The sequence below is a fragment of the Physeter macrocephalus genome, chromosome 16, assembly GCF_002837175.3.
Source record: "Physeter macrocephalus isolate SW-GA chromosome 16, ASM283717v5, whole genome shotgun sequence".
NCBI classification, from domain to species: Eukaryota; Metazoa; Chordata; class Mammalia; order Artiodactyla; family Physeteridae; genus Physeter; species Physeter macrocephalus.
The window spans coordinates 72,439,893-72,453,317 of NC_041229.1; the positions used below are offsets into that span (position 1 = coordinate 72,439,893).

The following is a 13,425-nucleotide window of genomic DNA, read 5'->3' on the forward strand; positions in this document are numbered from 1 at the left end:
TGCAACACATGTAAAAAAATTAATTTTTTTATTTATTTGGGAAAAATAGTAAAATACACATTTTCATCTACCAGATTTTCAAATATTAAAGGTTCAGTAATGCTTAGTTTGGTCAGAGTGTAGGAAAACAGGTACTCTGTGTAAGTGGATGGTGAAAAAATGGGTTCAGCTATTTGTAGAGCAGTCATGTCTAGGAAGTGAGACTCATTTTGGGAAAACTTCATATTTTACCCTCTGTACAGTTTTGCTTTTTCAATCATGTTCATTACTTTTGTAAGAGAACTTTACAATTAAAAGTGTTGTGTTGATAATTATAGGCGAAGTTACAAGAGTCCATTGAATATGAAGACTTGGGAAAAAATAATTCCATAAAAACAATTGCACTAAACCTCAAGAAGTCAGATAGGTAAGTTTGGTGACTAATATTAAATTAACTTGAGACAGAATAGTTTTATATCACAAGTCATTGCAGAATATATTTTTCAGGTATAGAACTCAAGTTTTAATTAGTTTGTTACCATAAAATACACTATGTTATTTCCTTAAAAATTTACTAAATTTACTTTGTGCATCTCAGGAAAGGATCCTAAATGGTGGAAGCCAAGAAAATAAATTTTGGCTATCTATGCTGTTTTCTTCGTATTGCCCTTACAGGAATTAAATTATTTTATTGAAATATCTTTAACTCTTTACTTTGGGGAGAATATTGTCTTGAGACTGCTAAAATATTTGAAAGGCAAATGTTGAGCACCTTTATTCTGTGTGATTAGTAATTTCTTCTTTGCTAATCTTCAGGTATTATCATGGTCCAACTCCAATCCAGTCACTACAGTATGCAACAAGTCAGGACATTATTAATTCTTTTCAAAGTATTAGACAAGAAATGGAAGCTTATACACCCAAATTAACTCAGGTAGGTGACTTGTACTGTTTGAAAAACAGAATTCCCATTCTGTTTTCTCAGTTTATGAGCACATTCAAATTGAACTGTAAAACTAATACTTTAATGGGGTTTAAAGACATATTTCTGCTTAATAAATTGAAAAAGTCAGAGATAGAGAAAAGAGGTATTTGGCATACCTGAAGATAAGATGATGATAAAAAGTAAGATAATGAGTTTTGTGATTGCTGATTTTTTCCTTCCATATACACAGTTTTATTGGAAAAATCTCCCAGATTTCCCCAAATTTCAGGACATCACTCTCTAGATACTCTTTATTTTTCCCTGCCCTTGTACATACTTCAGTGGATCAGCAAGTTCTGTCAGTTCAGTATTTCTTGACTCCATTACCTTGATTTAGGCAAACCTGACTGGTTTTCTACATTGCCACTGCAAGTTATCTTGCTAAAAACATGATTCTGATCACATCACTCTGCAGCTTAAAAACCTTTACTGCCTCCCTTTGCTTTGTTCCCACAGTAATTGTCTGGATGTCCTTGTCTGACATGCCAAACTCTGTAATCTGGCTGTAACCCACATCTCCAGTCCCACCTCCAGCCATGTCTCCACCATTCCCTTCCCCACATAACCAAGAGTCCTATACTCCAACCTAACACACTATAAACTACCCAGAGTTTTATAATCGTGTCATCCTCATGCTTCCTGTACTTTGGCTCATGCTTTCTCTCTTCTTAGAATGCCCTTTGCCTGTGTCTGGGGAACTAATAATAATAATTCAAGACAGCTCAAATTCCACTTCCTCTGTGAAATAGTCCTCAGCGTGCCCAGTAATGAGTTATTTTTTCTCTTTTCTTTGTTTTCATAAACACTGAGACACTTAATTCATACTGTATTGTAGTGCTTATCACATATTGGGAGTGACTTTTTGCTTTTTATTTTGAAATAATCTCAGATTTACAAAAAGTTGTGAAAGTTTTCTGACCCACTTTGAGAGTAGATCCCTTTACAGCTAAATATTTCAGTCCATATTTGCTAAAACAAGACATTCTCATAAATAACACAGTATGGTTATAGAAACAATAAGTTAACATTGATAAAGTATTATTATCTAACCTGTAGGTCTTACAGAAATTTCACCAATTGTACCACTAATGTCCCTATAGTAAAAGAAAACCTTTATTTTTGGTCCAGCCTCCAAGTCAGGTGCATGAATTGCATTCAGTTCTCATGTCTCTTTAGTCTCCTTTAAAATGGAATCGTTTTTCAGTCTTTGTCTTTCATGACCTTGGTGTTTGAAGAGTACAAGCCAGTTTTTTGGAGGATGCCCTCACTTTCAGTTTCTCTGTTTTCTCATGAGTGTATTTCATGTTATGCGCTTTTGGCAAAAATACCACCGGAATGATGTGTAAGTGATATGTCGTCCTTTATGCATCATATCAGGAAGCACGTATGTATTTGTCCTAACTTGCAATATTAACATTTGATCACTTGGTTAAGGCACTATCTACCTGGTTTCAACGCCAAAAACTTAGTATTTTTCCCTTTGTAATTAATAAGTATCCTGTGGGGAGACACTAAATTTTTTATTTCCCATCAAACTTTTACCCACTAGCATTTTAGAATCTGTTGATAATTGCTGAAAACAGTTATTGCCATGGTGGTGGTTAAATGGTGATTTTCTAATTCTGTCCTCCCATCAGTTGACCTTCTGAGCTTCCCTTCCTGTCTCCTGTATTTATTTATTTACGTTTATTTATTTATTTGTAAGCATGGATTTTTATATTATTCTATGGGTTATAAATTGTTGCTATCAGTTCTTTTCTTTTTTTAAACTAAGGTATAACTAACCTACAGTAAAATATACCTTTTCAGGCTATTTCTTGATTTTCTGTGTGCATGTACAGTTGTGTAATCACCAACATGATAAAAAACAGTTTTGTCAACAAAAAATGTACCCTTGCCCCTTTGTAGTCAGGTGCTTCCCATGCCATTTACCCTGGCTCTGGTATCTTTCTGACAATATCTTCATCAATTTTTGAGCACCTCTTTACTTTATGGCACAATGAGATAGATGTTCCAAATTCATCTTATCCTTTCCCTGCCCAGCCACAGAATCTTCCTTTAAGTGTTTAGATTTAGAAACAAAGATGTGAGTACTAGGTGTACTCATTACTGTTGGGATGTCATTTGCTACTGGTTTCATTGTCCCCTCAGTGGACAGAGCAAGGAAATACGTGTTGTACATACTTATGCTCACGTAACAGTATGGGATTGTTTGACTACATCTTTCCTTCTAGATTATACTTGTCCAACATCTGGCCCTTGGGCCAGAGTTAGGTCCACCTAACTTTTTTAAGCTGTGGTCAGTCTTAAATATTTAGATTCTTCCGCACACCCCTAAAAAAGTGATTTTATTATCTGAGACACATGCAGAGGTCATGTGCCCTCAGGTGTGTATACCTGAGTGTAGCCAGTGACTAGTCGGCAAGCTCAGCAGTCACTGAAACTTCTGGTTACAATGCATTATAACATTTCTAACAAAAGGAAATAGGAATAAAGTGAACATTCATGTCCCCTTGACTCATAGTCCTATAATGTGCTCTTTACACCAAGTTAAATATTTTTTTCATCCAGCCCATACACACATAGGTTTCTACTTGTAAAAACTCCACTGAGACACACTAAACCTGCGCTTGAGATATTCAGCAAATGATTTGTTCCTGTCCATGGCTAGCCCTTGGTACTTGTTAGGCACTCAGTGAAGAGATAGATCAGTTATGTCCCTAAATGTTGATATGGATACAGTGGGGAATGTGGGGTTTTTTTCCCCTTTTGGCTAGGTGTATTCACTTTCTTGAAAAATGACAAATAATATATTTCTGCTTTGCTGGATTTTCTTACGTCAGCTGCCAGTAGGGATTTAACATTTGTTTTATTGTCTTTTTTTTCTTTCCTTAAACTCAGTTTTACCTTCAGTGCTAAGAGTTCATAAGTTAAGTTGGTACTTAAGTAAGGGCTTGTCTAAGACAGAGAAAGACAAATATTACATGATATCACTTCTGTGTAGAATCTAAAAAATAGTACAGGGACTTCCCTGGTGGCACAGTGGTTAAGAATCCACCTGCCAATGCAGGGAACACGTGTTCGAGCCTTGGTCCAGGAAGATCCCACATGCCGCGGAGCAACTGAGCCCATGCGCCACAACTGATAAGCCCGCGTGCCACAACTACTGAAGCCCACACACCTAGAGCCCATGCTCCGCAACAAGAGAAACCACTGCAATGAGAAGCACGTGCACAGCAATGAAGAGAGTAGCCCCCACTGACGGCAGCTAGAGAAAGCCCGCATGCAGCAATGAAGACCCAACACAGCCATAAATAAATAAATAGATAAATAAATAACTCACTCCCAATCTTTAAAAAAAAATAGTACAAATGAACTTATTTACAAAACAGAAACAGACTCACAGACATAGAAAACAAACTTATGGTTACCAAAGGAGAAGGAGGGGTGGTGGGCAGGGATGAATTGGGAGTATGGGATTAACAGATGCACACTACCATATAGAAAATATATAAACAATAAGAATTTACTGCACAGGGAGCTATATTCAGTATCTTGTGATAAATTATAATAGAAAAGAATCAAAAAAAGAATATAGATATATACATATATATGTGTAACTGAATCACTTTGCTGTACACCTGAAACTAGCACAATATTGTAAATCAACTATACTTTAAAAAAGGCAGGGGGGCTTGACTAGACAAAAGTGTGTGTGTTTTGAGGCACCTTTGGACTTGCCTGGTATTCCTGGAAGATTGGTAGGTATTCTGTTTCTACAAATACTGTGTTTCTAGCCTCATGGAAAGTGGTTTACTCTGGTTGCTATAACTTATGTATTTATATAGGAATGAAGACTTATTGGACATTTTGCTATAGAACTGAAATGTTAAGTAAAAAAGATGGCCAAAAAAGAGAGAAACCACTTTTTGTGTCTTAATTTCTTTCAGGTTCTCTCAAGCAGTGCTGCCAGTAGTACCATCACAGCACTGTCACCTGGAGGAGCACTGATGCAGGGAGGGACACAGCAAGCCATAAACCGTATGTGCTGGACCTCCTGTTGCTGTCCCTTTACCTAAATAACCTCAAAAGAGCAATTTGAGAAGAGTGCTAAGTTTTATTGGTTTCTCTTTGGGACATTTCTGGGATTTTTGTTTTGTTTTTAATGCATCCAGATCCTGAAGCATATTTAGACAAGAGCTTATGTTTCAGTATTGTTTTAACATTACAAACAGTGGCACATTGCTGTGTCACACTAGTAATGTGTGACATTGCTAGTCACACATTTTTTTTCCTCTCCTCCCTCTTAAAGCAAAACCTGAAAATTCCTCCAAAACCCTAAGGAAATTTAAATTCTGTGGTCTGTCGGCCACAAAATCAGTAACTTGTCTCAGAATAGCACATCCTGGTTTATTATTGGTAGAGTACGCATTCAGATTTATTCTCTGAGTTGTCATTCTTCAGAGACTACACACATGGGAAAATAGCTTTTATCCTATGGACCACTTTTTCTTTTGCAGAGATGGTGCCAAATGATATTCAGTCTGAATTGAAACACCTCTATGTGGCTGTTGGGGAACTTCTACGGCACTTCTGGTCCTGCTTTCCCGTTAATACGCCATTCCTAGAAGAAAAGGTCAGAACCGATTCCAAACACAGCCAGCTGTTGTGGTAGTGTAACTTAGTGAAGTGTTATCTTGAAGTTGGAAAATTGTATTGAATGTTTACCATGTGCCAAACACTACTTTGCATATATTGTTTCATTTAAGCCTCACAGCATCCTGATGGAGTAGGTATTGACACCCATTTTGTATACAGAGAAACTTGAGATCCAGACCAGTTCCATAACTTATAATCGTGCATCTTAAAAGTTAACTGAAGCACTTTGCTATGCACCAGAAACTAACACAACATTGTAAATCAACTATAATTCAATTTTTTTTAAAAAAAGTAGTAATAGCTTTACTATATAGATTGTTCTTATAAACAGTCTTTAAGAGAAAGATAAATACCCATACCCCATTTAAAATAATAGGCAGGGCTTCCCTGGTGGCACAGTGGTTGAGAGTCCGCCTGCCGATGCAGGGGACACGGGTTCGTGCCCCGGTCCGGGAAGATCCCACATGCCGTGGAGCGGCTAGGCCCGTGAGCCATGGCCGCTGAGCCTGCGCGTCCAGAGCTTGCGCTCCGCAACGGGAGAGGCCACAACAGTGAGAGGCCCGCGTACCACAAAAAAAAATAATAATAATAGGCAAAACACTTTTAACAGGCGATTCACTAAAGAATGCAAGTGGCCCAATAAACCTAAGAGGAAATTTTCATACTCAGTATTCAAATAAATTATCTTTAAAGCTACATAGAAAGCACATTTTTCATCTATAATTTGTAAAAGGATAAAAAACTTAGAATGATCAGTGATGGCCAAGTTGCTAAGAAGAGAGTCCTTTCTTCCGTTACAAGTACTACCTTTTTAAAACATGCTTTGACCCAGAAATTCAACATTTAGAAATTTAACCTAAGGAAATAATTAAGAATGAATGTATGCAAATATTGAGCCATAGAGATGTTTCTCTACCACTGTCTGTGTAGAAATGGTCTAAATATCTACCAGAAGGGGATTGGTTAAAGATACATCCATTTTAAATGACGACTTAGTATTTAATGACTTAAAGATGTTCCCGTTAAACCAAGTGGAATTTTAAAACAGTGTATACTGTATATTTTCTACACATGCACAAAAAACATCAGGAAGGATATGGATTATAAACCAAAAGAATCTAAATATATTCGATATTGCTTCTCTGCCTGGTGGAGCCAGTTAATCTTAAAAAAAAGAAGAAAGGAAAAGAAACCTTATGTGTGTTTTTTTCTTGATCCCTGTAAGTTCTTTGAGAGTCTGTAATTCATTATTTCTCTCATCTTTTTTTAGGTAGTGAAAATGAAAAGTAATTTGGAACGATTCCAAGTTACAAAACTCTGCCCATTCCAAGAAAAAATTCGGAGACAGTATTTAAGCACAAATGTAAGGCAACAATTTAATTTTGGCCTAATATTTTTCTCTGTGTAGTAAAATGATGAAATTAACTTTGTTTTCCTGTAAATGAGTATATATGTTGTTTTTTTCTGTTGCTGGGAATACTGGGGGTTTTTTTGGTTCTTTTAAGGCTGCTTTTTTTTTTTTTTTTTTTTTAAGAGCATTTATTTTATTTTTATCATCATCAGTTGCAGCACGCGGGATCTTTCGTTGTGGCGCCAAGGGCTCTTCCTTGCGGTGCACGGGATTCTCTCTAGTTGTGGTGTGTGGGCTCTGTAGTTGTGGCGCACGGGCTTAGTTGCCTGGTGGCACGTGGGATCTTACTTCCCTGACCATGGATCAAACCTGTGTCCCCTGCATTGTAAGGTGGATGCTTTACCACTGGACCACGAGGGAAGTCCCAGGAATACTGTTTTTTAATTGTAAAATGTATCATGCATTCAGAAGTGTATAAAATACATTTGCTCTTTTAAATAGTAAAACAAGTATCTGTGTACCCACCAATCATGGTAAAACTAGAACCAGTACCCTGAGTGTCCCTGTCCCACTCTCTCAAGGCCATGACTAACCAGGATTTGTAATAATCACCTCCATGGTTTTCTTTATAGATTTACAACCTATGTATGTTCCTAAAGGTATTTATTTTGAAAACCTGTGTAGCAAGTACAAATGTAGCAATGCAAAGAAAGGTAGAATTGCCATTCTATGAAAGTAAGCTGAACAGTTCCTGGATTATGGTCTGCCTTCAGCTTCCCTGGTTGACAGCAGGGCAGGGCAGTGGGTAAGGCAGTGAGAAGTGTCACCTTATGCCCAGGATTTTTAGCGTTGTTTTTAATGCAAGGCTAGAGCAACCACACAAGATTGTTTCTCTATGTGTTAATGCAAGTCTTCTCAGAGATGACAGGGAAAAAAAAAAAAACAGTATGTACAAACTTAGAGTTCAGTGTTTCAGTAAGTAGGATAATCAAAACAGTTTTTAGGGCTTCCCTGGTGGCGCAGTGGTTGAGAGTCCGCCTGCCGATGCAGGGGACATGGGTTCGTGCCCCGGTCCAGGATGATCCTACATGCCGCGGAGCGGCTGGGCCTGTGAGCCATGGCCGCTGAGCCTGCGCGTCCAGAGCCTGTGCTCCGCAACGGGAGAGGCCACAACAGTGAGAGGCCTGCGTACCGCAAAAAAAAAAAAAAAAAAAAAAAAAAAAAACAGTTTTACAGTTGAAAGTTGAAAAATCTTCATTAGTAACTTTTTATTCCCTAAACATTCTAAGTGGTTTTTTTAAAAATATAACAATGTTATTTATAATCAGAAAAGAAGCTTGAAGTGTCTTCCTACAGCAGAGCAAGGGTGACAAATAGATTTCAGTTTATGTGCCTTCTCAACTGATTGTAACTGCCTGGAGCGCTATAGTAAAAAGGATTCTGAGGCAGGCGCGCGCGCACACACACACACACACAATTTATTTTGTTTTTAACTACCTCAGATTGAATCTAAGTTACTGGCGTGCTACAAGGATTTAGGACTTCCTGGTCTCTGTCCCCATACTGCCAAAACTGACTTGCAGACTTTTTATAAGACTTTTACTTCCAACCATGTAAATTACACTGTCCACTTCCGAGGAAACAGATAATCCAAAGACATTCTGCCTTAGGAGTCTTTATCAGCTTAGATCAGTGTGGTCTTGTTGACTTCTAGTTATGTCTGTGACGAGGGTAAAATTTTTTTCTACTCAAGATACATAGTCCTGACCTAAGGTGTGACATAGTACTTGTGTGAAGTTTTGTGACCATTTAGATTTTTCTGTAATCTGCTGAGTTACGTTGAAATCCTGAAGTGTTAGACCTGGAAAAGACCCTAGAGAGCATAGAAAAGTGCTTCACAAGGTTGGCTGTGCAGCAGAATTAAGTGGAGGAGCTTTTGAAAATCAAAAGATTCCTGGGTCTCATCCCAGAACTGCTGCCTCAGAATCTTCAGGGGAGTGGGGCATTTTTCAGATTTTCTCTAAGTTAGTGTTGATGCCACCCTCTTGATCTTAGTCAAGAGACTAATGTTTAAATCTAGAAATCACCAGTTTACTTCACCTTTCTCATTTGACAAAAGAAACTAAAGCCTAGAACACAGGATTTCATGTTGTCCTATGGCTGGTTAATGACAGGGCAGACATACAGTGCAGGCAAAGCAGATGAATTTCCAGCCTCTACGATACCCCACCATCCCTCTTACCTTTCTATACAAAATGTGTCTGATAACACCTTCACAGAGGGTTTGCATGTTGCCTCATTGGAGAAACAAAAAAGAGCTTGGGAACAACACTGAAGTATGGGCCAGATCTGGATCAGAAGCAGCAACTTCCCCAACCTTTACCATTGTTGCCTAAGTGTCTTGCTGTTTTTCAGTTGGTAAGTCACATAGAGGAGATGCTCCAGACAGCTTACAACAAGCTCCACATGTGGCAGTCACGGCGTCTGATGAAGAAAACGTGAAGTGTCCGTGGCTCTCACAGGTTCTGTGAGACTGAGAGAACTGTGACCTGCAGTGACTCTGGAAACCTGGCCTGTCAGACACGCGGGTGATCACACAGAAGTGACAAGAAACATCTGTACCATGCCGACTCTCAGAGCTGATGCTATTGTACTTGCACATTGAGAACTGAAAAGAAGGGAACTATGATTAAACTAAAAGCTAGGGAGGTAAATTAAGGCAGAACCAAAATGAGCTAAGTTGCAAAAATATATATATATATATATATATATATATATATATTTTAAAAAGACACTGTTTACAGCAGTTACTCAGGAACTGCTTTTGATTCACATTAAGCTGCTTTCAGGAATCTAAAAAAAAAAACTTTTTAAAAGGGTGCATTGATAAAATCTGAGGATTTTTGGTTTTCTTTTGTTATTGTGTAAATTTTTTTTCCTAAGTTTATGGCACAGGGTACACCTTAAGTATTTCTCCTCCATCTTCCACTTGGCTCCTCAAGTTTTGCTGAATTCTAGTTGTACCTTACATCAGCAAGTTAAAGAGAGTACTTTAAAATAAAGCAGAGGGAGACTGTTGCTCAGCCATCCAGAAACAGTTGTAGTCAGAAGACATCATTGGTCCTGTGTTTCCTACGGAAATAAGAAACAATAAATATTGCACTGAATGTTTGTGGTTTGGAGTCCCTAAAAGATAAAGAGGGGACATATTTGCAGAAAGTCGTGTGGGGTTTTTATGCAGAATTTTGTCAGAGGACAATGCGCTGCATGTTTTTCTTTGAGTGCAAATGTACATTGCTAAGATTTTTTTTTTAAGATGGCATGTGCTTTGAAATTGCATTTTTAAGAGTTTAAAAATCTTATGAGTGAGAGATATAAGAAATCTTACTTATTTTCACCTCTTTAGAAAAAATAAAAAGATGTTTCTCATATCTCTTTTTCTCCAGTATCTGACTGTTACGGTCCTTGGCGAATTGATAATCATTGCATAGTGACTGCAAAGCCTAAATGCAAAAAAAAAGACCTTGTTTTTGGAATCTGTGCCATATTTTGTTCCTGATAGTATCAACTCACCGTTTATCTAAGAGTTTAGATGTCTTGTATTAAAAATTACAGAAAAAAGTAAAACTTTTTATAGATACTCTTTTAACTGTAACACATCTTGTGGATTCTCCTTATGTGTGGTGCTTACTTGGGTGGGCTGCTCGAGGGCTACTCATTTTTTTAAGCCATTATACAAGCTGGTTATTTTTCATAAAATGGCTACAACAGGTCGAAAACCTGTTCAGACTTTGAACCAGTAAAAGGAAAGTAGCAACATCATTCTTCTGCTTCAGCCCTCCCATTTCTCCTTCAGATCAGTTTAGTAATGGTGTGTTACACTTCACAGTTTTACAAAGTGCATTTCAAATGAATTATTACCACAACTACTCTATAAGCAATAGCAATCGAGCAGATAGAAAAATGTTTGAAATAGAAGAAAGAGTATGTCTGTTGGGAAAGGCAGACGTAAAGAAATAAAATGCTCTGTTGAGTGCTCTGTTAAAGATTAAGTGATAAATATAATGGAACCTGAAGGAAGAAACCATTGGGGGAATTGTGTAGCCTTCACTAAAGAAGTAACATTTTAGCTAAGCCTTGAAGGTTAACAGGGAAGTGCATGATGAAGATGTGAAGACTTTGAAAGACCCCCCCCGCCACCGCATGTTGGGACAAGAGTGTTTGTTGGATTGGAGAGTTGGAAGTGACAAGAGGCTGGGAAAATCAGTTTAATTCAGGTTTCAGATGGCTTTGTAAGGCCAAGGTAAGAAATTCAGATCTTACGCATTAGGCACGGGGGACCTTGGAGAAAATTTTAAGCACGTGAGTTGTTTTTCTGAGGGTATTTTGCTTGTTCTGTTTGGTTTGTTGGATTAAAAGTCCAGCAGTTGGGGATGCCAAAACCTAGAAGGCTTTGGAACAATGCAGACTGGAAACTAGGCCCAAATTAAAGTGGAATTCTGGTAAATAGAAAGGAGGGAACTGAATAAAGACTTTCGTTAAGGTGTATGATTAAGTCTCATAAGGAATGAAGGACTTAAGGGAGATTTCACCAGAGATAGCTCTCACTTTCAAGTTCAGCTTACATTTGAAATATTTGATCCTTGGAGTCCTTTCAAAATGAACTTTGGCAGCTGTTTAGACCTACTATGGCCCCACCTTCCCATTGTGGAAAATGATAGCAGCCGCTGGTGATTGAGAGCTGTGATAAACCAGCACTTCCTAGCACCTTTAGAAATGGTTTTGATGTTAAGTAATTTACCCCAGTAAGTGTCAGAGCTTACTCTAAACTGCTAAGCTTCTGCAGTCACTGAGATGGGACAAGATGCTTGTGAAGTTGGAAGCTTTTATTCCCCAGCCCAGGCTTCCATTGCGTAGATTTTCCTTTGACTGCCCCGTCAGTCATTCCTGCCTCCAGTTCTATTCTGTACTTCTTTTACGGCAAATCACATTATGGGGTTATTCTGCCTAGTGGGTCCCATTAGCCCAAAGGGCTGCAAAATACAATAGTAGAGTGAAAGCATATGTCATGCCTTAGGAGAATGAGTTTCTCCTGGAAAAACATAAAATCCGTAGTGCTAGTCTACTTTGGACTTAACACTGCAAAATGAGTAGGATACTTTGTGACATCTGCTTCAGTCTGGAAAGCAAAAGATTGCTTAAACACCTGTAACTTAGGAGGGTAAGCCACTCATCCAGGCTGAGGGTTTAATCCAGAAAGTGATTTCCTATTGGTGTATATATCATCTGGAGCGAACAGTGGCCCTGGTATGGAAAGCTGCCTGCTTTAAACTTAGATTTGCTATTTCCAGTGTCAGAACTTGCATGGGAGTCCTCAGTGCATTACCTCTGCCCTTTCCCAATTTAACTTTTTCAAGACTCAGCTGTTTTCCCGGTTCCTGAGGCCAGGGGAGTCTTAGTTATTTTCAGCTATTAAATTGTCCAGAGCTGGAGCATTGCCTAGAACCTGGTTCAGGGGTGATCAGCCTTAGTTTGTAGTCCATATCCTTGATTGGGTGTGTATTTAAGTCACAGAAAATACCTTGGAATTCAAACTTTGTAACCACAGAGCCCTGTTTTCACAGTCTTTTGCAGAATCCCTAATATTTATGACAAACATGGAATTATACCTGTTGAGGTGGAGCCAGCGACCTAGCTCTTCCCACTCCCCCTAACAAAACAGCATGAAAAACCTATACCCTCTCTGGCCACCTGGTAACCTGCTGCGTTTGTTGGGATGAATGATAACAGAAGTAGGCTGAAGGGAGTTCCCTGACAGTCCAGTGGTTAAGAGTTGGTGCTTTCACTGCCGTGGGCCCGGGTTTGATCCTTGGTCAGGGAACTAAGATCCCACAAGCTGTGCGCGCGGCCAATAAGTAAATAAATTTTTAAAAATGAATTCTCTTTAAAAAGAAAAGTAGGCTGAGGATGAAGCATAAGATAAACTGGCTTGAATTCATTTATTTATTTATTTATTTGCTTATTGGCCGCACAGCACGGCATGCCAGATCTTAGTTCCCCGACCAGGGATTGAACCTGCATCCCCACTACAGGGTCTTAACCACTGGACTGCCAGGGAAGTCCCTAAACAGGCTTAAATTTAAAATTTTACTCATCTTTAGTCATAGAAATAAATAGCAAGATGGTAGACTTAAACCCAACTTACTAGCAATTAAAACAGACTGAATGCTCTAAAAGACAGAGATTGTCAGATTGGATTGAGAAACAAGACTCAACTACATGCTAGTTGTAATCACAGAAATGTCTATACTACCTCACTGGATTTGCCCTCCCCTCTTGTCAAATTCAGGTTCACTAGGTATTAGAATTCAAAGACCTTTATTACTCAAATTTATATCTTTTATATCTTTCTGGTTCGAGGACCTAAGTGGTGAACAGAGCAGTGAAAGGG

General features: G+C 38.4%; 1 protein-coding gene across 2 annotated transcripts in view; it reads left to right on the top strand.

The window, feature by feature from the left end:
• GTF2H1 (general transcription factor IIH subunit 1) overlaps nt 1–10,482 on the top strand; it is a 36,841-nt gene extending 26,359 nt beyond the window's left edge. For both annotated transcript variants that reach the window (XM_007104909.2, XM_028501562.1), the window contains 6 exons: nt 318–406; nt 796–913; nt 4,915–5,005; nt 5,485–5,600; nt 6,894–6,986; nt 9,390–10,482. In XM_007104909.2, coding sequence (XP_007104971.1) covers nt 318–406; nt 796–913; nt 4,915–5,005; nt 5,485–5,600; nt 6,894–6,986; nt 9,390–9,476 — 594 coding nt within the window. In that variant the 3' untranslated portion in view covers nt 9,477–10,482. The remainder of the gene's footprint in view (nt 1–317; nt 407–795; nt 914–4,914; nt 5,006–5,484; nt 5,601–6,893; nt 6,987–9,389) is intronic.
• Nucleotides 10,483–13,425: the final 2,943 nt, after the last annotated feature.